Consider the following 27,568-nt stretch of genomic DNA (forward strand, 5'->3'; position numbering starts at 1 on the left):
ATTCCCCCCTTTGGTTTTCCAACCCCCCCCCCCCCCCCACCCCGCCTGATAATCATTTCAGTCACTTATTCCGAAAACTTTGCTCCCCAGAGCAGAATGCTTGGAACCCATTCCGTGTTTTTTGGAATAGGAATAGCAACTCAATCGAACGGACATTTGGGTTATTCCATTTAATCTTATTCCGGAGTGAGGTCAATCGAACGCACCCTAAAATTTTTGGACACTGTAAAGTGTTTACGAGATTCAGTTTTTGATAAATTACCGTAGTTTGTGTTCGCAACTTGCGTCGGTTTGGAAATATGAGTTGATTATGTTTGGATTTGGTCACCAGAATGAAGTTTTTGTCCATGCTTTACAAAATAATACCTGTTTCAAAAGCAAGGAAAAGATAATTTGCGCCCCACCAAAGAAAAGCTTTGAAATTGTTCATCTTTACTCTGACTGTGAGACGATTGCTTTAGTGTAATATCGCCTAGGAGTACACTGCCTCCCCCCCCACAATATTGGAGGGTAAAGCTATGCCATAATCGACCTTTTTCCGCCCATAAAAAATCACAAACTGAAGTGCACTGGTGAGATTGTTTTATTAAATTCCTGGCGTTGTTCATCTTGAAGTATTTACACTTTTAACGAAAAGGAAAAAAAAGAAATTTAAAAGCTCATAATCTAACTGAAAATATCAGCATTTGTTACCTACAAATAAAATCCAACATGGCGGCTATCAGCTCCGAGAGAAAAACCTCGATTTGGGAAAACCAAGTCGAAACTACCACGGTCAGAATTTCTGTTTAACCGATCTTTTCTCTAAACTATTGAAATTTTATTTAAAAGATACATGTAGCCAGCAATTTTAACCAACACTAAAATGTACAAAAAGATGTCGCCCTATATTGCCTTATTCGCTACTTTTTACATTTCCAATTACATTTAAACCGATTGTAGAAATTTTATTCCTTTAAAAACTAGTCTTCCGATTTTCACTTTTACATAACCTTCATGGTATTGTAGAAATAATCCTTTAAAATGATGTAACGTCCCAGTAATATGATATACAGACGTTAATATTTCATTAATCAAAAGAGATCAGTTCTAAATCAGTCAACTGCCTCTGGGGGGCTGGGCCCGACTGTTGGGGAGGTGGCGCTGACCCATAATACTGTGGTGGCGGTGGTTGCTGTTGACCTGGTGGCGGTTGGTTTGGAACCGGTTGGTAACCTTGCTGAGGTGTAAATTGTTGGGGTTGTTGTTGTTGTTGTTGTGGTTCATAGACCTGCTGCATTGGGGGCACTTGCTGCATTGGGGGCACTTGCTGCATTGGGGGCCCTTGCTGCATCAGCGACCCTTGCTGCATTTGGGGAACTTGTTGCATTGGGGGTGCCGGCTGCACTGTAGGCCCTTGTTGAAACGATGCAGGGCCATTTGGTGCGCTCATGTTAAGTTGTGGCTGTGCTGGTACAGAGTTAAACTGCATTTGAGGGGAACCCCGGGAAGCGTCCGCTGGAGGAAGGAAACCATTAGTTTGAGGAGGCTGGAATGCCTGCTGTGTTTTAGCTTGTGGTACTTGGGTTGGAGGTTGTGGGTACTGGGGTGGGGCAGATTCTGGTACCAAAGGTGTCGGTGCTGGGTTGGCGTATGGTGTTTGTTGCGGGTGTTGAGACTGACTTTGTGGTGGAGGCATCTGATTATACTGAGGTTGCTGCCCTGCAGGACCTGGAGGTGCTGCTCCTGGCAACTGATTCTGCAGCGGGGCCTGTGCCAGTGGCTGCTGACCTATTTGTCCGTAAAGGGGTGGGTGAGCTGCCGGCTGGGAGCTAACCTGTGCATACTGAGGGGGTGGTGCTTGGGGAAGCACTTGTGCAGGAGCAGTCGGAACCGGGAGGGGTGCCCCAAGGTTGTAAGGCTGAAGAGACGATGGACCTGATTCCGGCGGAACTTGGGACGCATATGATGGTGGTTGATACTCTAGGGAGCTTGGCTGAGGCTGAAAATCTGTTTGAGGGGTTTGTGCATCATTTCTGTACGAAATGTAGTCCGTACGGCTTGGTATGTAGCCTTCTGTTGAGGTTCGCGAGGGATACTGAGAGGGCGGTGGAGCATCAGGAACCTGGTATCCGGGTGGTACAGCAGGGGTGTACCCTGCAGGTGGATTCTGAGGGTTGTAAGGTTGCGTGCCAGCTGGAGCATAATTTAACGACGAGTACGGACTGGAATCACCCGCTGGTGGGTACTGGACGCCACCGTATTGCTGCTGCATCTGTCTTTGATAAAGAAGTCTTTGCTGCTGCTGTTGCTGTTCAATGGCTGCCTGTCGTTCAGTTTGTAAACGCTGTTGATAAGCCAGATACTCGGCCTTCTGTTGCCGCATCAGCTCCAATTTCTGTTCTATTTGCATGCGCCGCAGCATGTCCTGTTCGAGTTCCTGCTGGCGGACTTTCTCCCGGTGTTGTTCTCGCATCTCTTCCAAAGACGAGCGTGCTTCACGCACCAGGCCCACCTTCACTTGAAGAGCTTCGTATTTAGCTGGAAAAATAGGCACAAGGACAATAAATTAATCAACAGGCAAATTCTAATTACGGTTGTCCATCCATTATGTACAGTCAAAACAGACAAACACTAAAACAAACACTGAACTCACCCTTTTCCTCTTCTTGTTCTTCTATGAATCTCAGAATTTGTGGGTGCACGGCGCTCACGGTTTGAAACAGAGACTAAGGTAAACAACAAGAACAGTACTGAGTTATGCAAGTTATTTCCTTTAAACCGAAGTTAAAGGCCCAGTTTCACTTATTTGGCATTGTGGTCGTTTCTTATTTTTTGGAAACAAAGCAACATGTAATCAATTTTGAACAACAACAAACGGCCGCAAAGCTAAATGGTTGAAACTGGGCCTTGAATAATGATATAAAGCAGAAAAACACTGAAAAGCTACAAAGCTACCTATAGAGATTGAATTAGAATTTGGAAGTGCTGGTTTTTGTGCAGGTAGGAAAACCGAAAACTCGGAGAAAAATCCTCGTAACAGGATAGGAACCCACATGACGCCGGGTCAGGGATTAGAGCCTGGGCTTAGCCTGTTCAGGCGGTAGTTGAAGGGAAAAGCGAAAAACGCGAGCGAGCAAGGAAAAAACAAGGGGGAAGAATTGCCACGTTGGTGGGAGGTGAGCACTCTTGCCCTGGAAGTACCACAAATTACACAGACAGACATACGTACTAAGAGGAAATGAGAAACGAACCTGCACTGTAGCATCCATAGCAATGTGCTTTCCTTGACCTGAGACTTTCTGCATTCGGTCAAGTAACATCTCAACGTTGTTGTGAAAAGTTTTCACCATAGCTTCTGATACTTCTGATGCCTGTGAAGTCACACCATCCACCTGGCAGAAGACAAAGAAAACGAATAATAGAGCAAGCTTAATTAGAATGACTTTAACTTTGACAAATATCAAGTCAAGTAAGCTGTTTAAGTGCCATTGTACTTTAAGAGTGCATTACTGAGTTAATCATGCCAATAAATTCATTATTCAGATTGGTTCTTTCATAGCACGTGACTTAACATTATGTCGTGGCACCGTATGACAGTAGCACCATGTCTGTGATATGATATGGATCCGGCTCTTTTTTAAATCACTGAATCATTTGCTTTAGAGTTGTTTTTTAAAGTTAAAGGTTATAGTTGTTAGTCAACAGTTTTATTATAGCATGCAGTGTTTAATGCATTACAAGTGTGTGAATTAGCTCATTTTACATGAACAGAAACTCATTAAGGTCGCGGGGGATACCAACAGCATGAATAAATTCATGAAGGGAAATTTTGCTTGACCTGCATCTGTTAAAACGCTTATTTCTCAGCTGTTATGGGTGCGATTAAGCTCAAATTTTACAGAGACATAAAGATATGATGAAAGATTGTGAATGTCATCTTTTATTTGGTCGATTGCCTTTAACGGCGATGTTATTGCCTCGTGAGTGCCAAATTGGGAAAAACATGATTTTGTGGCAGAGTTTGCGGAACGAGTAGGAGACAGCACACTGTGATCTTGTCAAAAACTAATCAGTCAATACCTCTAGAGTGTCATAACAGAAGCGGATTTTTTAATTTAAAGTTTGCCAGCAAGTTACGGCGGATTATGTGCGCAGATTTGAATTTAATGTCTTCTACCTCTTTCTAAAAGCGCTCTTTTAAAATTCCGCTTCTGTTATGACACACTACAGTATTCATAGTTTACCTATCTGTAGTGACAAGTCATGAAGTTCTGTATCCGTGCTGTATTCTCTGCCACAAAATTGTCGGAAAAGTCCAAATTTGAGATTTCCGAAGGTGTCCCGACCTAAATACGATCATTTTGCCAAGGAGAGATGTAAATATGGTAATTTATTCCACGCTTTTATGGTGAGAACAATGCGTTTTTAAATAGGACACGATTGTTTACGCCGAATATTTTTGTGATTACTCTGAGTTGCAGAAATATTCAAATTTAAATGAAAATAAGCTGAAAGACTTCCTACAAATATGAACCTGATATCGCTAAGTGTTGTTTTAAATTGGTTAAAATAACAAAGAATCAGGTTTTTTTTTACAAATCACGCGCACGCGCCCATATTTTTGTCCAGTCAAAAATATCTCGTAAAGTTGCCGATGTCAGTCGTTGTACATCGTGCATACGCTTTAAATAAATGCATAATGATGAGCCTAAGGTGTCCCCCGCGACCTTAAGCGGTTGAAATGCGTAACTGCTTCAAAATGGGACAAAATCGAGAAACAAACAGTACTACAGGTACATCATTGTCATCTTGCTCTCATTTCTTCTTTTTCCGCAGGTAAAATGTAACTAGCTCCACAGATGTAAAAGCTAGAACCACCTTGTCCAGAAAAGTATAAAACAGTACCACACGAAAGTACCGCTCAATGGCTTCCATTTGAATGGTCACACACTGGGCTTTCCTCCACAGACTGCTATGAAGTAACACAAGGAAACTTTGCTACTATTTTCTTTTTGCACGAAAAAAAAATTGTATTAACTTCAAGCTGGTTTAATCACATCTTTAGCACTTGCCTAAGGAATTAAGGCAGCTCCAACCGAGCGTATAACCATTTCATCTATAGACTTAACATTAACTATCTCCACAACTCAAGTTTACATTTCCCTCTTAGGTCCCAGGGATGGCAGTAAAAAGTTGCGGGAGGACGTGAACCAAGTTTTGCCAAATATGGTTCCTACTGGTCACTATTAGATGGTAGATACGAATTAAAAGAATGTGGTTCCAAATTTGCCCCACATAACGCTATTCTCCACTTCGCAGAAAAAAAAAAAAAAAAGAAAAAGCAGGAAAAAGTGTTACACATTTCAACCTCTTATAAATGAGTTTCAGGTGTTCAATAGTGACAAACAGAAAGAAGAGCTGGTATTAACCATGGGTTCAGAGGTGTCTCGTTGCAGTTTCCTTCCCTTCTTTTTCTTTTTTCCTTTCAATATACCAACTTTCATCTACAATAAAATACACAGTCCTTTTTAGCTCTTTATGTTAATAGCACAGCTAGGTTATTTTAAGGGAAGGTTAGTAAAAAATGTTGTTAGGATTACTACTTTAAAACTCCACTAACAGTCTACTGAACAATATCTGTGGCATATTTTTATTAATTTTGACATGGAAAATTCCAGAATAATTTTTTGAACCTTTTTTTTTGTTTCTGTACAACATATTTATATGTTTAAGCTCTAAAATTAATATATATGTTGGGTATTTTGAGATTTCAGTTTCTACCTTGGCACAATGGGGGGGGGGGAGATCAAAAATTAACTGCAACAGCTACATCATTACATGAGCACCTAAAGCAAGAAAGACAAAAGCCTAGTTTCATACAACCGAAACCATACAGTTTTACCTTGCCACACCAACACAACTGGCCTAGTGCTTGCACTGTTGATGACATTTCAGTAAGAACCTGAACTACAGCTAACGTAAGAGTTGAGGTTGTGTTAAACTAAGGATTATTTAAAGGAGGTTAAGCAGAAAATTAAAAGTTCGTTAATGTTAGCAATTTTAAGCACAATAGGCTTCAGGGTTTGTTATATGTGATCTGCAGTTGAATTTCTACAAACTAAATACCTTTCGACAGGATTTGTTAATACAGAAATTGTCTTCTTGATTATGCAGCAATGTTGCGAAATCAATACGTGATGGGCGAAAATTTAACTACAATTTATTATCTTTACAAATATTTGAGTCCTAGATCCTGATCTGTTACACAAGTTGTAGGAGAGCTTATAACAATTAGTTTTTCAGTTTATTAGTGCCACCTTCTACTTACATGACAATATAAATACAGTTTATTTATTTTAAATAAGGGAGTTTTCCCTGTAACTTCTTACTTCTTGCATTGTTACAAGATTATGTACACCGCAACAAACTGTGCAACACTGCAAGACTTATCATGACTGTTAAAATATTTTCCCAGCAATTTGTCTCACAATTTTTCATTGTTAGACTGGTGACAGCCTTCTATTTTTATGTAGTTTTATTCATTCTCTTCTTGTGCTGAAAAACTTACTTAGGGTGAACAGTCTATTGCACTGTGAGATAAATTATAATTTAAGCACATTTGGACAAAGTAGCAACAAAAATTTAGGTAAATTATGCAAGGCAGATGAATAACTAAACTAAAGTTACCTTGTTTCCTTATTCATAAAATTACCATGATTTAGAGATTGAAGAAGTTTTTTTTTTTTAAAAAAAAAAAGAACTTTGGTGGTGGTGGGGGGGAGAGGGGGGCACTTATTAAAGAGGGAGGTTGGAAAAGAGGAGGACTTAAAAAACACCACTTGATCTGGATTATTACTTTTCACTGTTGATTTCAACAGTATAATATTATTGTTATTACCTCTACAGGATTAGCAGCTTGTGTTTGTACTGGTGCACTGGCAGGTGGACTTGATCTCTCTCTCGAGCTTTGCCTTTCATTCCTCTCCTCCCAGTATGACCGATTCAGATATCGTGCAAGCTTCAATTTAAAAATCAAAGAATTCAGGTCAAAATTATGTGTTGCAATTAAAACGAACAAAGGAGCCTTTGATGGTACAAGTAGTATTTATATTCATGCGTGTAAAACCATAATGTAAAAGTTAATTGTCTTGCCCCAAAACACAGCATGGGAAGAAAAACTGAGCTCAAACTTTTGACCTCATGTATAAACATCAAACAGCAAAAAATTTAAGATCTCCTTACTCCAAAACTTTAGTAATTAGAGCAACCTCCAAGTTACTGTATTTTTTGTTTTCAGATTGACCAGTTTAAGAAACAATCTCTTTTTTCAGACACTGGTTTTATGTTTGTAAGGGGCACAGTGGCCTAATGGTTACAGGGTGTAAGTGCAATGGACTTTGGATCAAGCATTCTGGGTTCTAGCACTTGACTTGCCACTGTGTGATGTTCTTGGGCAAGACACTTAACATTCACAGTGCCTTTCTCCATAGAGGAGTATAAATTGGAAGGTGCAAATTGTTGGGCCAATCAACAGCGTGCTAAGCAGTAACTTGCAATGGCTTCATGTACAGAATTTGGAATTTTTTTATGTGCCGAGTGCTATGAGCTACTTGGGTTAAAAAGGCTTTATTTTTAATGTGCATACCTCAGGGTCCATGCTAGATGAGTCAGTAACTTCAATATCCTGAAAAGAAACAATAACAACTATAATAAACAATAAGTGATAAATGATGGTACAGAACTCATACTTAGTATTGGTCAATAGAAAGAGTATATCTAATTAACAATTAGACGGCAAACTTGAGGCTTTTATCAAAGTCGATAAAAACCCGAGAGCGAGCCGTCTAATTGTTTTAGTATAACCCAGCTCTGCTGATCTACTTAACACAGAATATTGGTAGAATTGATTTATTGAAGGTTTTGAATGACAAAATTTAGTGAAAAAATCAGCGTGTGCTCCGAGAGCCGTCTATTAATCAATAGATGGCAACTGTGTAGCCAATCAGATTGCGTGTTTGGCAATAGACGGCAGCTAGGTTATGCTAAGATGAAATAGAAAACACATACAGGAGATGCGTAGAGATTGCTGGTCTGCCTGTGTGAGCTGTATGGTGGCTCTGAACTGTAGGGGGATGACTTAACACTGGGACGGGCTCGCATCTGAAAACAGAGAAATTGTAATCATTATTATTATCTAAATATTAGTTCAATAAATAACTCTGGTTATATTAAAAATTACTGGAAAGTTTAATTTCAATACCACAGCCACAAGGTTTAAAATATGACAAAGAAATTTCCAAAAAATAAGACGTCAAAGATAGCGAAAACACAAAAAGAGCTTCAAAGGGAAGTCACTTGATTTTTAAAGCTTATCTTCAGGAGAAAAACCTCCAAAATACAGCAACAGCGAAAAAATTCTAACATAAGTGAGAACCCATTTAAATGCATTTTGTGTTTTTTTTAGAGCTCTGGAAATATTTTGAATGAATAATAAAAACAATTATTGAATTTGGCTTTCTTATGATACATATGATTCTCATAATTCTTCATATCATACTCAGCCTCATCCATAATTGCTAATTTTTGTGACCACATTAAACATAATATACCAGTATATTACACAACATTTTTGTTCTTTATGACCAGGTTGCTTGTAATAACCAACTTACATGTATTAATTTTTTTAAAAGAATTAGTACTGGTAAAATCACCTTCATTCACAACCTCAGTGATAAACATCTCATTTGTCAATAATCAAGTAAAGAACAGTTGTGACAACCAAGGAAATTATGACTAAGGGGACCTGTCTTGATGTAGCTACAAATTGTCACAACCAACAGTAAAAGAACTTAGATCAGTCAGTTTAGGAGAAGTGAAAACATACATCCTTAGCTGCCTCTTCCTGTGACAGTGATAATGCCATGGCAAGTTGCAACTCTTCCTCTTCTTCATCCTGAATTTCTTGTGCAGATTTCTTAGCTGGGACCTATCAACAAGAGATATGTCATGGAATGACAAAATTATCAAACTTGATTGGTTCCTTTAAAGACATGTACCTTCTTCAGCGATTTCATTAGAGGCCAGGAACTGCAGCTATGAACTTGATTTTAACTGTCTGTTTTTAGATGCAAATTAACTCCCATGTGCTTGCCTTTCATTTTCTCTTGCCCCTCATTAATTTTTCTTTCTTTCTTCCAGTCTCAGCATAAAAAGTGAAATATTATATTTTTAAAATAGGAAAATTAGTTTGCCTAGTTGATGAATATTTCACTAAACGAAGTCTACAACAATATTGTCATCTAATGTAAGAACTAGTCTTATTGGTATAGTCAGCTTCAACAAAGTTAGAAAATTGACAGGATCTTCACGATCCTTGGTTATCATAATAATCTGATATTTAGGAATAAAACAGTTACATGAAGATGCTTTTTGGGAATACTGATTAACGTTTGCATGGAGATTGAAACATATCAGTTAAATATTCACCTGTGTCTCACGGCTCAGAGGGCTGCTAAGGTATTCTGGAGGCAGATCAGAATCTGAAGATGCACTGTCAGACTTCTTGGAACTTTCTTCACTTTTCCTAGATAGCAATAATATTATAAATATATTTATTATTATTCACTGAAGTGGAGGTGAATAGTGGTGGATATTTACTGAGCTTCTTCAAAGGTGAATAATTGTAACAGTAACACAAGTTGAATAACAAGCGGACCACAACAATACTCCCGGTAACCCAAGAGACACAGGAAGCTATTTTGTTCCTCTTCAGCTGCTTAAACAGCAAAAGTACTATTCACTTGTGTGGTATATACTGTCTATTAAACAAACAATAACTGGATGAGGTTGATAAAAATTTTGTGATTTTTTAGTAAAAAGCAATTAGTAATAAAACTATTATTTGCTAATGCAAAAGGCAGAGAAAGTACAGCATGTTGTTGTTGTTGTTTGACATTTGATAGCTTTTAACTAGGATGTAGACAGTGTAAATAAGCCATGCTGCCTTTGTTTTATCTTAAATTTATCTTCACAGAGTTGGATGTTCAGAACACTACAGGAGTAAAACAAACCTAAAACTGACTGTAACATTCTTTCTTACCCTGCTGATGGGTTGAGCTTGTAAAAGCATGGATCACACACACGCACTTCTCTTTCTATGCCATATTGTGGAATGATAGAAGCCTTAGAGGAACACTTCTGACAAAACACTTGGCCACAATTCCTGCAATGGTGCTGAAGATAATACAAGAATGGAACATAGAGTTATATCAGCCAGTTTGATTTTTATATATTTTTTGTCTAACATTCACAATAAAATCATTGAAACCAGTTTGAATTTTGAAACCAGTGCAAGCTAAACAAATTTTAACTTCAACATATTTACTTGTTAAGAAACATTAAATATAAAATTTAACTGATGTGTTGGTGTTGTGTCTTAAACTGCCAATGCTTAACTATTGATTCACATCATGTAGTCTGTACAGTGTACATGTAAATGATACAGTCCTAGCTACGTACAGTACTGTAACTATACAGTCATCTTTGTTCAGTATATAGATGCACCAACCATCCTTAAGGCCTGGCCAAACTGTCAGAGATCTATGCAAGTAGATGCAAGTTTTAAACTTGCGCCCACTTGCATCTCTGTTTGGCCAGAACTTTCATGCACTTGCTTTGACTTGCCATGACTTGCGTTCACTTTGGTCAAGATTAAATTTGCACCGAAGTCAACGCAAGTTTTTCACCGTTTGTCAACCCAACGCAAGTCTTGTTAAATGGATAATTACTTACAATACAATTACTTACATTACTTACACTACATTAAGTTACATTGTATTAATTAATTAATTAGAGACTACTTACATACAATAAATGTTACTTACATTACTAACAAAGTGCAACACTTATTAAGGTTGACCTACAAATTCAATTATTTCCGTACAGTGTTAGCCTTAGAGTTTTCTTCATTTTTTTTAACAGTTGCTTGTTGCTAAATTACGTTTAATTATAATTATCACCCACTTAGATTTCTAATGATTTTTATTTGACGCTGCTCCCGTTTTGAGGCTGTTGTAACATGCCAGAAAGACAGAGAAATGTTCCATTTCAGGGGACAAGTTGCGTGTCCTACAGGACCATATATAATATCTCGCCACAAGAAAATTAAAATTAAGTTTCTGTTTATTTTTGGATGTGTCTGGCCTTAGGCCTAAAACTATATTTAAAGAAAGGTTGTATGTTCTCAGCGCAAGATTTTGGCTTACAAGAAGTTCCTTAAAGTTTTGCCAGAAAGTAGAGACAACTCTACAGGACCAGAAAAGATGAATTAGGCTTTCCTTCTCAGTTTTGCAGAAACTACAGAGATCGTTATCTTTTATTCCTACTTCTTTAAGAAAATCATTAGTCGCCAGTCGTCTATGCAGCAATTTGAATTGAAATACAATTAGTTTTGTAGATTTGGTACACTGGAATGATAGCTGGTAAGCTGCATTCCAGTCTATTGGTTCCTGGGCTTCAAAGGCGCAATCCGTAGCCCATTTTTCTTGACTATTGGTTGGACACCTTTGTTTAAGACTAATTAACTTTTTATAGGCCTGTCTGCTTGCCTTACTTGCTTTCATAAATTTCGTATAAAAGCTTTCGTATTGTATATTTGTATTATTGTGTAAGGGTGCTTTGATTTTTTTTAAAGCGGATAACAGTCCGTAAAAAGCAAGATAATTTGTTTCAGTGATACCATACCGATCTTTGAATTCAGCAAAGGATAGGAAAGTATTTGAATCTTTCATCAAATGCGAAACCCTGTAAATCCCTTTTTGTTGCCATTTTTTGTAGAAGATTGGTCTGTTATTGATTCTTATAAGGGAGTTGTGCCAGAGGCTCTGAGAGCAAAAGTGGTCCGTATTATAATTTTCTCGTAAGTGATTTCAGACCAGATATTTAAGATTTCCACAATAAATGGATAGGATAAATTGACATACTTTGACAGGTCACTTTTGCTAAGGTTGCCGCTGAAAAAGGCTCTGCCACCGTAGTTCCGGAGTTCTAAGTCAAAAAAATATTTCCATTTTCCGTGATTGTTTACATCGGCATATTTTTTGACCCAGATGGTTTTTAATCCTTTATTGAAGTATTCAATATCAATCATTTTTAAGCCGCCTTTTTCATAGTCATTAATCATTACTTCCCTCTTAACTTTGTCGTTCCATAAAAAATCATAGAAGAGCCTATTGATTTCCCTTAAGATACGGTGATTAGTTGTGAGGGGAGACAAAATGTGTACAAGTTGGGGCAAAAAAAAAAAGAACCGAATCGCAGCACGCAGTAGCATAAGAATGTTTTTTTTTTTTTGGACAACTTGCATGCGCTTGCAAGTCAATTTGGCCACCCAACGCACGTCTGTACGCAAGTTAAACTTGCGGCTACTTACGTTACTACAATGTATAATTAGCCGGCCAGGGCTTTACCCTACTTTCCAGGCATCATTGAAAAAAGAACAAGGCTTTTTGTCAGGATGCTTTTTACCTGTCTCTGAAATGTTGAGAACTTGACTCTGCACATGTGACAAACATCACCCTCTGCCCATTCTGGAGCCTGGCAAAATAAAGTAACAAACAGCAACACTTTATTGCTTATAATTGCTTAAATTACACCACTGAGTCTTCACATTTTTCTTGAGCAGAATGATACCACAGGCTTTGTTGACAAGCCTTTCTTGTAGCAATGTGTGGTTGCCCACACTCCCTCCACAGAAGGGATTGGAAATTCCTGGGGGTGGGGGGTTCTCAAAGGCCAAAAACTCTACGGAAATGTATGAAGATTAATTGGAATTTCCAGAGTAGCCTGCGAGCAGGCTCCCGATGATGTTTTCGGCGAGCGGAGCGAGCCGAGTTATGTGTCGGGTCGGGACTCAGAGGGGTGGATAATTGATCAAACTACACAATGCTGGTCAGGCTTTTTCCTTTGACATGCACAGGGATAGAAAAATTAACAACATATTAATTCTAAATGATTATGTGCTATGAATAAAAACCTCTTTAAACTTACTGTTTCTGCTGTGAACAAGGCATCACTTGACTCACTGATTGGAGGAAATTTATATCCTGTTCAAACAGCAAGATAGAAAAAAATTAATTTATTTATTGAAATCTCAAAAGCACATTTAGCTATAAAGTACTAATTAAAAAACTGTCAGCAGCAAGAAATATCTGATATGTTTCTTTGACAGTGAAGTTGTGTAAGGTGTATTTGCAATCAAGATCTACAATGAGTTTGAGCTTGGCCTGGTTATTGCATTGTGCTCTTTGGCCAGACACCTCTAAAACATCTACAGTGGAACGTAAACCTTGCCTCACGGTCACTACATTAATACAGCCACCTCATTATTTCGGCTACCTTATTATGGCCTGAACAAAAGTTCAGAAAGTGATTTTCTTTTATTTAAAGAACCTTTTTAAAACAGCCATTGGTAATAAACAGGGTTCCATTATATTGAGCAAGTTGAGCCAAATGAGGGAAAATATATGAGGTTGGGACCAAAATTACTGTCCATCAGGCTTTTAACCAGGTGGCCGTCCAGCCGTCCAAAGGACGGCCACTTTTCAGAAATAGGTGATTTTCGACGGCCTGTTTTGGGTGGCAATTTACAAACTTCTGTGGTTAATGTAACAAAACAGTGTGTATAAATTAAAAAAACTTAGATTCCTTTTTGCTCTCAAGAGTTGTTTTAGTCTTGCTGGCGTGTTTTTCTTCTCTATTTACACTTTTTTTAGCGAGTTTCCTTACTGTTTTGTTCTCATGAATCAAAGTTAAGCGAAGCGTTTTCACAAGCAAAGCCGCTGTTCAATAATATTAACTCCCTACTCTGCCAGGTGCTAAAAATAAATATGCATGTGGGTGCAAATCCGTTCTTTCGTGTAAGTTCGTGGCTTGACAACTTCAAATTTCAATCACTGTTCATAACAACTGGAGTTTCTGTCCCAAATATAGTTCAATGTTAAACAAGGTAAGTTGAGGAAAGGATAGTTTTGTAAAATTATCAAGGAAAAACGGCGGTTTAATAGCTTAATTGAAAGACGTTTACAGCTGCTCAGAGTCGCGGAAATCATGTCTTAGAGGCTTCAATTTTTCAAAATTTTCTGGGGGGGCATACCCCCAGACCACCCTAGAAGCATGGCGCCACAGGCACCATGCTATGTGGGCCTTTGGCCCACAAAAAAAATGGACTCCCACTTTCTAAATCCTGGCTAAAAGCCAGCTGTCCATAAATTATAACAGGGTCAGAAACTGCAACCAGCTGCCATAAATTATAATGTGACACATTATGATTTATGACATATTGATAACTGACACCTACAATAATATTGTACCATCCTGATATCAATGGCATTAGGTGGACGAAGTTAATTATATAAAGCAGTTGTCAATGAAGATTGCTATAGGTGGAGGAGCCCATTAGAACTGATATGACGATTGGTTATGATTTGCTTTTGTTATGTGTGCAAGAAACCAGCGATCAGCATGATCCTACTGCCGAAGCACTACGTTTGAGACAGGTGTTGTCTTGCATCTTAGCACATTACACCTCACCTTCCATTCTCATAAGATTAAATGTATCTTGGACAACTTTGTACTTGGGCTCTTTGCGAAATGCAGTCGACCAGGTCTGGATCATGCTAAGAATTTGTTCTTTGACTGGCTCTGGGCTGTTCTGAAATACGAAAAGTACAGGAAAAATAGTTTTTAACATGCAGTTTACTCTGCTACATATAGACACCCCTTGAATAATATTCAAGTTTCTGCAGGTTCAAAACAGATATCCATTTTTGAAAGGATCCCATATTACTGGAGGCCTTATCAATAACTTAGGGTTGTAATTATAAAACATTTATAAGCTTCTGAGAAGTGAAAAGGGAGAACAACTGTTACTTTGCAATGACACTTTCCCTATGGTTACTCCATTCTTAATTTGCACTTAAAGCTAATTTCCATTCCATTTGTTTCGGAAATAGTGTGTACAGGCTTTTTGAGTCTGCCATTGTGGGTCATTTCCTTCAGGAATGCTCAATGAGCTGACACATTAGGTTTTGAATAGTGTTGAGGTCCTCTGCTCATCATTTAAGTTATGTTTTGCAAGCAGGGCTGTCATTACGTTTTTATGCACTCATTACACCGAAAATATCACCTGTAGCATTTTGCTCTGTACACTAGTGTAACATAACATAACATTAATCAACATCTTCACAAGTAACATCAAGCGAACTCAGCCTTAACAGGTGTTATGGGTTTTTAACGACAGCCCTGGAAAGGATATCTGGTATCAATAATAAAGAAAAAGATTAGTCTGTCCCTAATTATAAGAATTTTTATTTTGGCTGGTCAACAATCGTATATGTGAGGCTAAAAGGATTGACAAGAAAGTTGAAACTTGATGTCCAGGTTTGATTGACATTAACTACTGCTATATATAAGTTGACATTACCTTGGCCAGTTCTCTGAAGCAATCCATAATCTCTTTTGTAGCAACCTCTTTGTGCATGGGGGCTCCACAATTTTTTACACATGCTTCTAAAACCTTGACATTATAGACCAGAAAATTACTTAACTCAGAGAGTTCCTTAATTGTTAAAGGAGGAATTCAGGTCTAAAAGGGGCCTGGCCTGCCCATTCTAACACCCAGTTGTGAAACAACCATCACAGCATTAACAGCTCGACAAACAACTTGATCTTTTCCTAAAGCAGTTGTGATAAACTTCATTTTTGTTGTGAATGTTATGCAAAACATTAAACTAGATCAAATGTGATAGTACAGATGTAGCTGTGCAGACCTAATCGTTTCTCATTTCTCTAAAGGGAAACACTTGGGTACTCCAGACTACAAAATTGAGTGGAATGTTTGTACTGTAGAATCAACTTTATAATTTTGTTACGTAGTAAAACCATTTAATTATCACATTCTCGCAAGCCATCAAGTGAAAAGAGCTTGGGTGCCACAGTCTGTTTAATTCCGATTTTGGTTAACACTGACTGGAGAACAGTTTAGTTATCTTAAAAATACTAAACTGACATTATAAGGTTAAGTAAAATTCTTAATGGAAAATAACCAGTTGCAATATATGCTCACAATCAATCCAAATTTCGCAACGTGTGGATTCTTGTCATACATCTTCCTCTTCATGGCTGCCACTGCGTATTTGGGACTGTAATTAAACATATATGAAATAAATTTATACAGCAGGCAACAATAAAAATATTGCATGACCTAAGGATTATTTGACGTTTTTACTTCCAACTATCGTTTCAAATAATAGACGTAAATGAAGTTAACTTACTTGACATCTTCTTGTCGGATAGAATCGCAAATGAGAAGAATGGTAGCCCAGTCTGGTTCTAAAAGAAGTTGGCTCGTTGCTTTCTCTAGAACAAGAAGATTCAAGCATATTTACAAGCTGGTGAGTCTTGTGAGTGTAACAGATACAACTTTAAAGACGAAGTTTCGCGTTTGCTTAAGCAATGGAGGACACTTACCAAGTAGAGAATCAAAATTTGAAGAATTTGAGAATATCCCCATCGTTGAAACCGATGGGAAACAGGCAAAGATCGCGCTGAATTCAACCAAAGTTTATGCCTCGTCAACACTAAAGATTTTGTCAAGATGGCGGACTTCTATTAACTTGACTTCCGAGTCAGTGACGTCGTTGTGACCAAAATAGACTCTACTTAGTCTCCGGAAGTAAATAGTTTGATCCCGGTCGCAGCTGACTCATGAGTCTTACGTCATAGTCAGTGGGACAGTGGGACAGTGGGAAAAAGTAACGGATATTTTAAAACCAGCGTAATATAAACATATTTAACCGTTTTAATCACGTACAGTTAAATACGTATTGACAAAAATCTTAAATTTGTTATTTTTGCTCATTTACATATAAAAGTCAATTTTCTAACAAAGTTTTGGGAACTTTTATAAAATAAATAAATGTTCCTGATTGGCCTTATTCTGCTATCCGTCATCATTGAATGTAAACGATGAAAAAATATTGATACCTTTCACAGTCAAGATACTCTCGCAAGTAAAATTACGAATGAGGAAGTGTCAAAAATGGCTACAATGGGAAACCTTAGTAAAGATATCCGCAGGAGGTTGATAAACATTGGAGTCGACCTTATAAAGAAGCTAGGCGAGGAAAGGTGGGCTTGCTCTGTTCAGAAAATAAAGAATCTATACACAGGAGTAGGGGACAGCGCCACTCCTGTTTTCTCTTCCGCGAGAAGTCAGCTCGCTGATTAATACTATATACGATTCTGTAGTAACCTGAATAAGAAATATTCCAAGAAACTTAAAAGAAATGCTAAGCTCCTGTAGTCAGACTCGAGAAGGAACTTGGGATTTGGACAGGAATAATGATTAGGCTGGATATTCTCAGAGCGTTTTTTCCTGCACGTACTATGAAGCTGTACTGTTGATCGCTGTCAGGTCCAAACAATTTGCTGCCGTGTAAGCCAAGAGGGATTAACATCAAACTTCTCTTATCAATCTCATTGCACTGTCTACCAGACAGGTGAAGAGAATGGATAAATTGATCAACAAGGGGCGCATGATTGTCTAAAGCACCACATAAGTTTAAAGAAATGTGTAGCAATCACAAGAAACTTTATGCCGATTTTAAGAAAGGTTTAAGTGGCGTGATACCATGATACCAGAACACCCGGCAATGCAAGTCCAGTGTGAAAATACGCTTTTATTTCCTTTCTTTTTGAATGTTAAATATTGATACTTTTTTCACAATTTGTATTAACAAAAACTCAATTTATATTCTCATGTGTACATTCTATTACCATTACAAAGACTTAGTCATAAAGTCTTACAGGCCAGGCGTGCGGAACAAATGCGGTTCAAATACTCGCCACTCGTGAAGCGATGTGTGCTACTGATGAAAGGCTGTATCAAATATCTTTCAGAAGAAAGCCTTAACTGCAGCCTCAGCTTCCTATCAATAAGATTAGTTCATTGTAGGGCCCATTGTAGCTCGCGTATCGCTTTAACCAATCAGAACAAACTATTTTTTCAACCAATCAAGTGCAAAATCAAAAACAGTCATGATTCGTTTTCCCGCGCTTGGCGCCGGTTGCATGATTTTGCTTTGTGTTCTGATTGGCTCATTTGATATTTGTGTTTGTTGTGATTGGTCAGATGCGATAAGTTCAGTTTTAGTTACTGCAGAATCACTAGCTGTGTCTGGCTGTGTGATCCATGAGTAATGAACTCTTGTCTTGTTGTTGTTTTTCCCGTCTTCTTTTTTTTTGTTTTTTCTTTTTTTCTTCTTACTTAACTTAAGTTTCCTTCGATTTGAAGAAAATTTTGTACATGGAAAAGAACAACGTATTCTTTCGCTGGTTTAAAGCTCTGTGTGGTTTTGTGCTACAGTTTGCAGCGTCAACAACTAGCATTGCAAAGCAGTTCCTTTTTTTTTTTTCTTAAAATCTTTCAGTCTCCTGACCACAAGCTCTCGTCATATGACCGTGCCTGTATGTTCCACATGCCGGCTAAGTAATATTTTAGAGATTTGCTATCAGTAGAGCCATGTCTTTTATTTCCCTGCAAAAAGGAAAAAAAGGAAAGAATTAACAAGAAACATGTAAACATCTCTAAAAAAATTAAGATTAAACACCACACAGTATGTTTGCGTGCCTAGTTGTTTGTGCCTAGTGCGTGCCTAGTTAGTTCGTACGGTTTCATAAAATAGCCCCAAGGTGCACCGCACGTTCTGATTGGCTTAATGTCATAGGTTTCTAAAACAAACTATGAAAACGCTCGTGGCTCATAAAAAAATCATCGATCAGGCTCTTATTCCTCCGCTTCTCCCAGGGAGTCTCGTATGCTCTCCCCTTGAGTACCGTATGTTTTCTCCGGGAAGTTTCGTCTGTTTCCCCAACTCTCTTATGAATGAATGATATAGATGAATGATATAGATTCTTATGTAGCGCATTTACAAAGCTCAATGCGCTTCACAATTAGAAGTCCTTTGCGTCTTTCTGGGGAATGGTGCATGCTCTTCCCGGAAATATTGTATGCCGCAGTCATCTTTGGGAGTCTCATATGTTCTCGATGTGTCATGGATGACTTCCCTGAGATGTTCTCACCTGGAGTCTCGTATATTTTTCTCAAAGGAAAGTCGGGCCTTATTGCACTTGCTAACTCATTATTCGATCAGAAGAAATAGCGAAGGTCTCGTGGAGTACTTCTGAGCCTATTTGTAGTTTTACAAGACTTTAACATCGCTGCAATAAACTTTTACCCAAAAAAACATATCTACAACAAGTCCTGGCCAAACAAACTTCGAAATAAGACAGGTCAAAATTTTAATGCTTCATAATGAAATGTTTATACGGTATCTCGCAAAAAGTCGCCTTCGTGTTAATAAATAACAAATAAATTGAACATTTTCTACGTTCTTACCCGTTCCCTTAAACCATTTGGGTACTGCGCCTTTACTGGCCCCTCCAGTGCGAGGTCTGTTATTGGAGGCGGTATTAAGTCCTTCACGTGATCTATCAGGGGCACCAGGCCCAGCTAGAGACGTCCCTGGCTCTTGATTATCATCCACAGTAGATGAGCTGACAAGAGAGTCTCCTACATCTGGTCTAGAGCTGGAACGAACTGATAAGACCCTAGAAATAAGCAGCAAATTTCAATCAGCACGTTCAATACCAAGGTGACATGGTGTAAATTTTGGATTACCAACCGCTGTTCGGGAAATGAGCCCGCAGTGTGCTTCTTTCTCCAGGAGGAACGAAGACCGGACTCGAGAGAGCGGCGGAAATCGAGCCTTGTATGGTGTTGTCTTTTTTTTCTAACTTTTACTCGCCTTACCCAGTATCAATAACAGCTTTCTCGGCATCTAGAACTGTTGACAGCTTGTCTAGCAATCGCCTTGCGAGGAAGTGTTCTGAAAAGAGAAATGGCTTATTGATTAATTTGACATATTTTTGGACCTTATGCTCAGATGTAGCCTGTTCCAGGCGTTCGGTTAGTTGGGAAGCTGGAGGAGAACTCAAAAAAGCCATGTACCAATAAATTGTATGTGCGGTTTTCAGTTATTTGGCTGGTTGAAAAGATTGGTTAATCAAACAAAACATGTCATTAATCAGTTTAAAACGTCCATCAATCAAACAATCAATCAATCAATCAATCAATCAATGAAAGCGAGCACCTCTTTACGAACTTTCCGTCAACCCTTTTAGCTTGTGAAGAGGTTTCATTTTAGCCTCAAAAAGAAACGGTAAGATTTTCTTTTTCTAATTAGCTGGATTCCCTCTCGGTATTATAAAAAATAGCTGTACAACGCTCAGCTGCTGACAACTTCTTACCTTGCTGTTCCTGAGATCCAAAGTGTACCACTGAAGCTGGATATAATTTGTTCTGAAAAAAAAAAAATGAATTTAATGTGAAAAGGGTAATTTCCATTAAATGTCTGTAACCCTTTCACCTTTTCACCTTCGAGATAAAAGGAACTGTGTCACGGATTTAAGCCAAATTTAGACATAAGAAAATGGCCACCAAATTGCGTGTAATATAAAAACAGACAATTTAAATACAAAAGAAGATACAGATGGACGATAAATGAAGAACATTACACAAAAAACTGTAGGCTGAATAGTTTACGAAAATAATCTCGTTTGTTTATAACTTTAAATTATAGCGCCCGGGAGGCTTATTTATCTGTGATGAAGCTATGGTTTCGTCATTTAGTTTCATAGAAGTAAGTTGTCCCCTAACATAAAGTTTTATAGCGAGTATTTGGCAAAGCTTAATGAAATAGACTTTGGTGCTCAGCAACAATCGTGCCAAAAACCGCAAAGTCGGGTGCTCAGTACATGGGATACCGACTATAAAACGTACCTTTTTTAGATTCTTTTACAATAGCATAATAGACAAAGAAGATTCAATTACTTACCTTGAACAAAGTTGAGTTAGATTTGTCAAGGATTCTCCTTGGTGGTGTAGTGTCTATTTACATACATAAGGAAATGGAAATCGGTGTCAATTTAAAACAAATAGATCAAAAAAATGTTTCAAATCCTAACACAAATTTGATTCACATCAAATCAGATGATGGAAAAACTTACATAAATAGAACTTTACATTTTGGTCTTCCAAGTGAGATCTGACAAACTCTGTTAGGGCTGAAACTTGAAAGATAAAAAAAATGGACAAATTAAGTCAGTTTGGAAAAATAAAACAAAATAACTGAACAGAACGAAGTGATTCAGCACAACTGCAACAAAAACAGAAAAGAAAACTTTTCTAAAACAGGTAATTAATGGACATAGAAGTAATAGCAGAGATGCCCCAAATAAAATCAAAAAATAATAATTGAATTGATAAAACGCAAACTTCTTATACACCGAGATAGTTTTGAAGGGTTCAGCTCGTAAAACGTTTGACGTTCAAATTAAGAAAGCATTAAGAAATAGAAACCTCACTTTGATGTTATCAACTGACAGAAAGTCTTATATTACAGTGGAACCTCGATTTAACGAACCTCTATATAACGAAGTCCTCGGTATAACCAGCGCGGCGCGTAACCAGAACTGGATATCTGATGACGTCATATTATTTTCAAAATGGCGCCCGCTTCAAGGGACAGTATAGTGGTAGAGTTTTTAGGTCCTGTATACGCGCTGAAGTGCCTTTGTCCCACAGTACTTTGGGAACGTAGCCTTTGAACAACAAGGTAACAGACGAGTGTGAGAAAATGGCGTCTTTGCACGTATTCTTTGAGTTCTAGACGAAAAAATACTGATTTTTGGAGCATTCGATAGCATGAAGCTGCTTGACCAAGCATCAAACATCTTAACATAAAAGGTGCGTAGCAATTTTTTCCATCTTTGGAAAAATTATTCTAAGAATCTGCATAAAATTTGCTTTGATTTCGTACTATTTTCGTTGTAGTGCAAGAGTTATTCACATAGTGCTGTGGTTTTGAAGATACAACTATGTGTCGCGCCATGTGCGTTATTTGTAAAGTGATACATCGACTGGACTGCTTATGCCATGTTCGTGTTATGTTCTTTTGCAGTCTGATGGAAAAGCACATCGCTTTCGTGAAGAAAAGGTGCCGGTTGTGTAAGAAAACCTTGTCAAAGTGAAAAATGGTCCAGAACTGCTTTGACAGCGGTTCGAAACGAAATTTTGGAGTTTTTTGACATCGATGTTGAGTGAGTAAGACACCAAAGATGTTCACCCGGAGAAAGTGTATTCAGCCTGCAGACGATACGGATTTGTTAGTAGAAGTCAAGTCCCTCTACTAACTATGGTCAAATGCATCAATTTCAACTTTTACTGGTGGAAAAAAATAAGGTAGGTTTTTATTTTTACATGTATCAGACCCATGGGTAAAAACAATAGTAAGCTTATACCTGGCTGAAAGCAATGCAAATAATTAATTGTCTTTAACACAGCAGCAAATAAAACAACTCTGCATACAAATTAAGAAACTCCTGTTATTGCTGTGTTTTTTTTTTTTGTTCAACCAGTTTGCAAGTTATTTTGGGGTCTGGATAATCAGCGAGCCATTTCGGTTAGCCTAAATAGCACTTTGGTTAGCCTAAATAGCTCTCTGGTTAGCCTACAGTTAGCTTTGGTAGCTTGCGGTTAGCCATTTATTGGGATTAGGGATTTCTGGCTCGCATGACTCATGAGGCTTGCGAGCCATTCAGGTTAGCCTAAATAACACATCGGCTAGCCTACATATCACTCTGGTTAGCCTAAATAGTACTCTGGTTAGCCTACAGTTAGTTTAGGTAGCTTGCGGTTAGTCTTTTATTAGGATTTGGGATTTCTGGCTCGACCGCATGGCTCCCATGGCTCGCTGGCTCACATATTATCCTAACTCGTTATTTTGTCTGTGTTGCATGGGTCTGGACGTTGCGGTCAGGCTGTAGCATGTAAAACTGTGGTCCCCTATTTTATGAGTCAGATGAGTCTGACTTAATGAATCAATCAGGAAAAAAGTGTTTTTCACACAAAGTTAGTTATAACCTATTGTCAGAACCACAATATTTTTTGCCCGAGTACAAATTACTTTAGAAGCACTCGAAATCATTTGCATGTGGTTAGTTTTTATTTGTTAATAATGGTTGCACTGGCTTTTTTCAAATTAACTTCTGTTGTATAATTAATTATTTGTGGGAGGTGCAGTGGCCCATTAAGCTGGACTCTAGATTAAGCAGTCCAGGTTCGGGGCCCAGCCAGGGCACTGCATTTTGTTCTTTAGCCGAGAAACGTGCCTCTCCCGCCCAGATGTATAAATGGGTACTGGTGAATTTACTGTCAGGGGAAACCTTGTGATGGACTAGCATCCCGGGAGTAAAATACTCCTAGTCGCTTAATGCTACAAAAACCGGAATAAGCTCTGGCTGTATGGGCCACAAGGCTTGGACGCAGACTTTATTTTGAATCATGCACTCATGACTCACTGACTCATATAATATTTATTTTCATTTCTGTTATTTTTGTAGTATTTACCTAATTGCTCATGGCTGTATCTTGCTTGTTAAGTTGAGGGTGACTGACTAAATTTTAAATTCATGTTAGCATTTCTTTCACTAAAATTAAGAATTTAAAATTTGAGAGCATCTATGGTAATTATAACCTTATTTCCAAAGCTGTTCTCCCCTAATTTAACTGCTTAGCTATCAACCATATGATTTTTAATTTATCTTTTGAATGCTGAGAAGAACAGATTTTTTATTGATGAAAAAAGATAAAAAGTGAAACTTGTAGTTTGAAACTGGGCTGGCCTGTTACATGTGCTGCTGTTACAAAATCTTTTTTCCCTTGTATATATACCCATGGTATATATGCCAATAAAATTTTTTCACAAAATCTTAATATCTCTTGCTGGCCAATAAATATGGGGGGGGGGGGGGGGGTTACACATAGTATTTAGCACTATGAAATATAGTGAAAGCTAGATTCAACAAATGAGGCTATCATCTTTTCAATTCAGACCTTGAACTCATATCCTGAAATCTAAGTGGTTGTGGAGATACATGTATGTGGGAGAAATATACGGCAGAATATTGTTTGAGTTTGTTTGGGAGTATTGAACTAGCTGTAATCAACAGACTTGGCAGTATGCAAATGCTGACAGAATCATTTTCACTTCTCAGTGATAGCTAATATGTGTAAAAGGAAATAAATAATTATATAAGTTGAGCTGCTGTTCTCATTACATTTGCTAATATTATACTATTTTTTCCAGGTCATGGCAAGAAAGCTTTAAAAGAGGAAAAAAGGAAGTTATGATATGATCAAGGAACATAATAAAATAACTTTTGAATGAGTGGTGTTGAATGCTATTTCCAAGTTACCGTAAATGCTTGTTTCAACCCTGTTTTCACACAAAATACAAACACTGCAAATTTTTGAGTATAAACAGAAAAGTGATTGAAGTTTCTGGGGCAGCAGCAAAGAAAGATACCCTAATGTGGGGCTGTTAAAATCCAAATGATACTGGATACTGGATTTTGTGCCGGGATTGAAAGCTGTAGTGGCAGAAAATTTTTGGAACCGATTGATACTAATATTTACATTTATCACCTCAGTGTGAACTTTTCCCAATATACAATTGTAAACAGGATAATCCTGAACAAAGTATTAGAAATTTAAAATTTAGTACATACACGTACCTGAAACATTTTTAAAGACTAGATGTTTTTATTGATTATTAGAACATTGCACATGACACAGAAAAGATCTAAACGATCTAGATTGTATCCACTAAGAGCCGAGTTTGATTTAATTCCTGCTAGTACACGTTAAAACAGGAGGAAGATTTAAAATGATCGGAAATGAAAACGAGAGTGTACTACAATACTGGTCAATACTTCAACTGTCATAAAAGCCTGATGAAAAAATATATTTACTTGCATTAGACTTCACTTGAACAGCCTCATTTTTAAGGCTGAAGTATCTTTGTTTGTGGCGAAATTAAGAACGAAATCTCGTTCAAAAAATCCTTTGTACTATTGATGAGTACAGTGCGGCGGTGGAAATTATCGTGATTTATCGAACTCAAGAGGAAACGAAAATTGATTTGAGAAAGCGTGCGTTAAATTGAAGCGTTTAAATACATAACGTAAATCCAAGGAAACCAACCACTGGCTTGAGTTCTACGGAGGTTCAATACAACGTGGGTTAAATCGGGATTCTATTGCTATTATATTCTTTCCTGGAAGACTCGAGGGCCGACGCCATATTTGCTTACAAACCCAGTAGAGCTTAGTCCTTTCGCGGTCAGAACAATGTTTTGGTCAGTGAGTGAGCCAATCAGATTACAGGAAATCATATATCCAGTTCTGGTTACGCGCCGCACTGATAACGAACTTTATTATTCAACACATGCGCGCGCTGCCCATATATGGTCAAAATGTAAACGATATCTGTCATCCGTACATAACAGATATCCTGCGATATACGTAGGTTGCGAAGATTCGTCCGAAATCTTGCAAAGCGCTGCATAATTACAGTTTTTCTTTCTGCAGAATCTGTTTCGTTGACAATTTGTTGAATAATAAAACAATTATCCTGCTCAATCTTGCGGAATATCGTCTGATTTTAGCCAACTCGGCCTACGGCCTCGTCGGCTAAGTATCAGGCGATATTCCGCGCGATTTCGCAGGATAATTGTTAAATATTCTCCAGCTCGTCCAAAGTTACAGTAAAATGTATGGAACAGGACCTCGATATAACGAACCTCGATATATAAAACGAAATACTCGCTATAACGAACACAATCCAGATACCCAAACGTAAAATGTACCTCGATATAACGAAAAAATCTCAACACGCGACAAAAGATGAATGCGGAACAGACCAACAAGGATGAAAATCCTTTTGTCCTGTAGCAAGAGAATAAGTTCGAATACATATGTCCAGATCTATGTAAATATATTATACATAATACATGATAATAAAGTGTTATTTTTAGAAATCGTTAATATCCGGAAATGCTGGGTACGTAGTGCAACGTAAAAGTCTTAATTGATTAACTATACCTCGATATAACGAAAATTTTGGTTGTTTTCCCGCGAATTCGTTCTATCGAGGTTTTCGATATAACGAACCCTCGATATAACGAACAAATTTCTCCAGTCCCTTGGCACTTCGTTAAATCGAGGTTCCGCTGTATTTGTTATCAATACAAGAACACATGTCTACCTTTTTCCATTGGTCTAAAAAATGCTTGTAAAACAAGTCTGTCCGGAAACTTCACTCTCACAACCACCTTTAAAGGTACATAAATTTAAAACAAAGAATAAGAAACAAAATAAGCCTAGACATTCTCATTTGCGGGAGCAGTAATTCACGTCCTGTGGGTTACGAGACTGGCACGGGGAGAAAAAACAACGACGACGACGACGACGAGGGGAAGGAGGAGTAAAGACATTATTAGGAAGACATTATTAGCAGTAGAGGAGGAGGATGGCGAGACCAAAATATGTTACCGGAAATTTCCAGAAACTTTTAAATAACTTGAAGAAACTATTTTAAACCAGGCCATGAACGCGTGCGACTTATTAAGTTTGTTAAATTAATGACAGAATATATCACCAGAGTTCCCTCAGTTTGCCCTTGTTATTATGCTTTGAGATAATTCCATGATCTAAATCACGGCTATATACAGTATATAACTCACTCATTAGTACTAGGAAGCAATCTTTAGTCTATTCTGGTACTCTGGTGTCTCATAGATTGAGACCTTTACTTAGACGACGTTATTTGTTGTGGTAGTTCACACAAGAAGTTTTCAAAGTGCATGATAAAGTTAGCTAAATTTCATGTAACTGTACCGACCTTGTCATGTTTGTACATTTCTGCCTCTTCTCGTACTTCCCGCATGGCTCTTGTCATTAAAGGGGCGCTGTCTGCTTGCTTTCTGTTATGCAAGAAAACAAAATTAACCAATCGTCATAGTTTTGTGGTAAAGAAGGCATGTTTACTGAGTTTAGTTAAACTAAAGAGGAATCAGTAAATTGGATCTCCAGTAGCAGCATTTGCACAGCTCAAGAATCGGTCTAGCTTTGGTAATATGCCCTAAGAACTTTTACTTCATTGCTCCTTTGTCTCCCCCTTCCTGCTGCTGGTAATATAATTGTTTCGATCAGTAACATTTCTTGAAACTAAGGAATTACGCCTCTCGTTGCTACTAACTCTCGAACAAAAAATACTGCATTTTTTAGTGCACCACTCAAGATTGATGCATTTTGCTTTGCAAACACCTGACCAACAGCAGCACCTATCGTAATAATATTTTAAAGTATGGTCTATAGAGTACCTTTCATTCTTCAAGTCTCTTAACATAACACGGATGTCATCCACTGTCACCTCAAAGAATGAATCTGGAACCTCGCCTAATAAAAATCAAAGTAGACCTATGGTGAACACGTGGATAAAGTAAATTATGTAGAGATTAAATATGTTAGTGAACTTGCAATCATTGGTCTACTATTAAAGCCTTTTAAAACTTGGGTCGTGCCAGGCAAGCTTACTGTTATCTTAACACATACGCGCGGTGGGATG

At 37.9% G+C, this 27,568-nt stretch overlaps 2 protein-coding genes and 1 long non-coding RNA gene across 4 annotated transcripts in view; 1 reads left to right on the forward strand and 2 right to left on the reverse strand.

The window, feature by feature from the left end:
• Nucleotides 1-568: 568 nt before the first annotated feature.
• On the reverse strand, nucleotides 569-16,662 carry LOC144634018 (hepatocyte growth factor-regulated tyrosine kinase substrate-like). 2 transcript variants are annotated; one of them, XM_078492949.1, is made up of 17 exons: nucleotides 16,510-16,662; nucleotides 16,314-16,398; nucleotides 16,106-16,181; nucleotides 15,464-15,556; nucleotides 14,572-14,692; nucleotides 13,030-13,085; nucleotides 12,508-12,576; nucleotides 10,082-10,215; nucleotides 9,469-9,565; nucleotides 8,867-8,968; nucleotides 8,050-8,142; nucleotides 7,628-7,666; nucleotides 6,881-7,000; nucleotides 5,412-5,486; nucleotides 3,234-3,374; nucleotides 2,636-2,708; nucleotides 569-2,520 (listed from the first exon to the last, which is right to left on the reverse strand). In XM_078492949.1, the coding sequence occupies exons 1-17, from the start codon at nucleotides 16,550-16,552 to the stop codon at nucleotides 1,070-1,072; spliced, it is 2,868 nt and encodes a 955-aa protein (XP_078349075.1). In that variant the 5' UTR covers nucleotides 16,553-16,662; the 3' UTR covers nucleotides 569-1,069. The 2 variants fall into 2 exon arrangements, with proteins under 2 accessions (XP_078349075.1, XP_078349076.1); XM_078492950.1 differs by lacking the exon at nucleotides 5,412-5,486.
• Nucleotides 16,663-18,402: 1,740 nt separating this feature from the next.
• The window catches only part of LOC144633622 (tether containing UBX domain for GLUT4-like), a 30,915-nt gene continuing 21,749 nt past the window's right edge, over nucleotides 18,403-27,568 (reverse strand). The window contains exons 12-20 of the mRNA XM_078492464.1: nucleotides 27,324-27,399; nucleotides 26,843-26,924; nucleotides 26,207-26,273; nucleotides 21,109-21,171; nucleotides 20,937-20,989; nucleotides 20,350-20,401; nucleotides 19,853-19,928; nucleotides 19,439-19,650; nucleotides 18,403-18,577 (exon numbers count right to left, since the gene is read on the reverse strand). Of these exons, the coding sequence (XP_078348590.1) occupies nucleotides 18,570-18,577; nucleotides 19,439-19,650; nucleotides 19,853-19,928; nucleotides 20,350-20,401; nucleotides 20,937-20,989; nucleotides 21,109-21,171; nucleotides 26,207-26,273; nucleotides 26,843-26,924; nucleotides 27,324-27,399 (689 nt within the window). The 3' untranslated portion in view covers nucleotides 18,403-18,569. The remainder of the gene's footprint in view (nucleotides 18,578-19,438; nucleotides 19,651-19,852; nucleotides 19,929-20,349; nucleotides 20,402-20,936; nucleotides 20,990-21,108; nucleotides 21,172-26,206; nucleotides 26,274-26,842; nucleotides 26,925-27,323; nucleotides 27,400-27,568) is intronic.
• LOC144633623 (uncharacterized) lies at nucleotides 21,617-25,688 on the forward strand. Its single transcript, XR_013567078.1, has 3 exons — nucleotides 21,617-21,847; nucleotides 22,062-22,342; nucleotides 24,249-25,688. It is a non-coding gene; the product is annotated as an uncharacterized LOC144633623 (long non-coding RNA).

The sequence above is a fragment of the Oculina patagonica genome, chromosome 12 (assembly GCF_052425735.1).
Source record: "Oculina patagonica isolate OP01 chromosome 12, crgOcupat, whole genome shotgun sequence".
NCBI lineage: Eukaryota > Metazoa > Cnidaria > Anthozoa > Scleractinia > Oculinidae > Oculina > Oculina patagonica.

What these genes read in the sequence shown, in the direction of transcription:
- LOC144634018 (XM_078492949.1), bottom strand. Translation starts at nt 16,552, where the DNA reads ATGGGGATATTCTCAAATTCTTCAAATTTTGATTCTCTACTTG. An exon ending in CATCTAGCATGGACCCTGAG is followed by an intron (nt 7,001 to 7,627) that starts GTATGCACATTA and finishes TTTAAATTGAAG; the next exon opens with CTTGCACGATATCTGAATCG. An exon ending in AAGCTGCTAATCCTGTAGAG is followed by an intron (nt 5,487 to 6,880) that starts GTAATAACAATA and finishes ATTTTATTGTAG; the next exon opens with ATGAAAGTTGGTATATTGAA.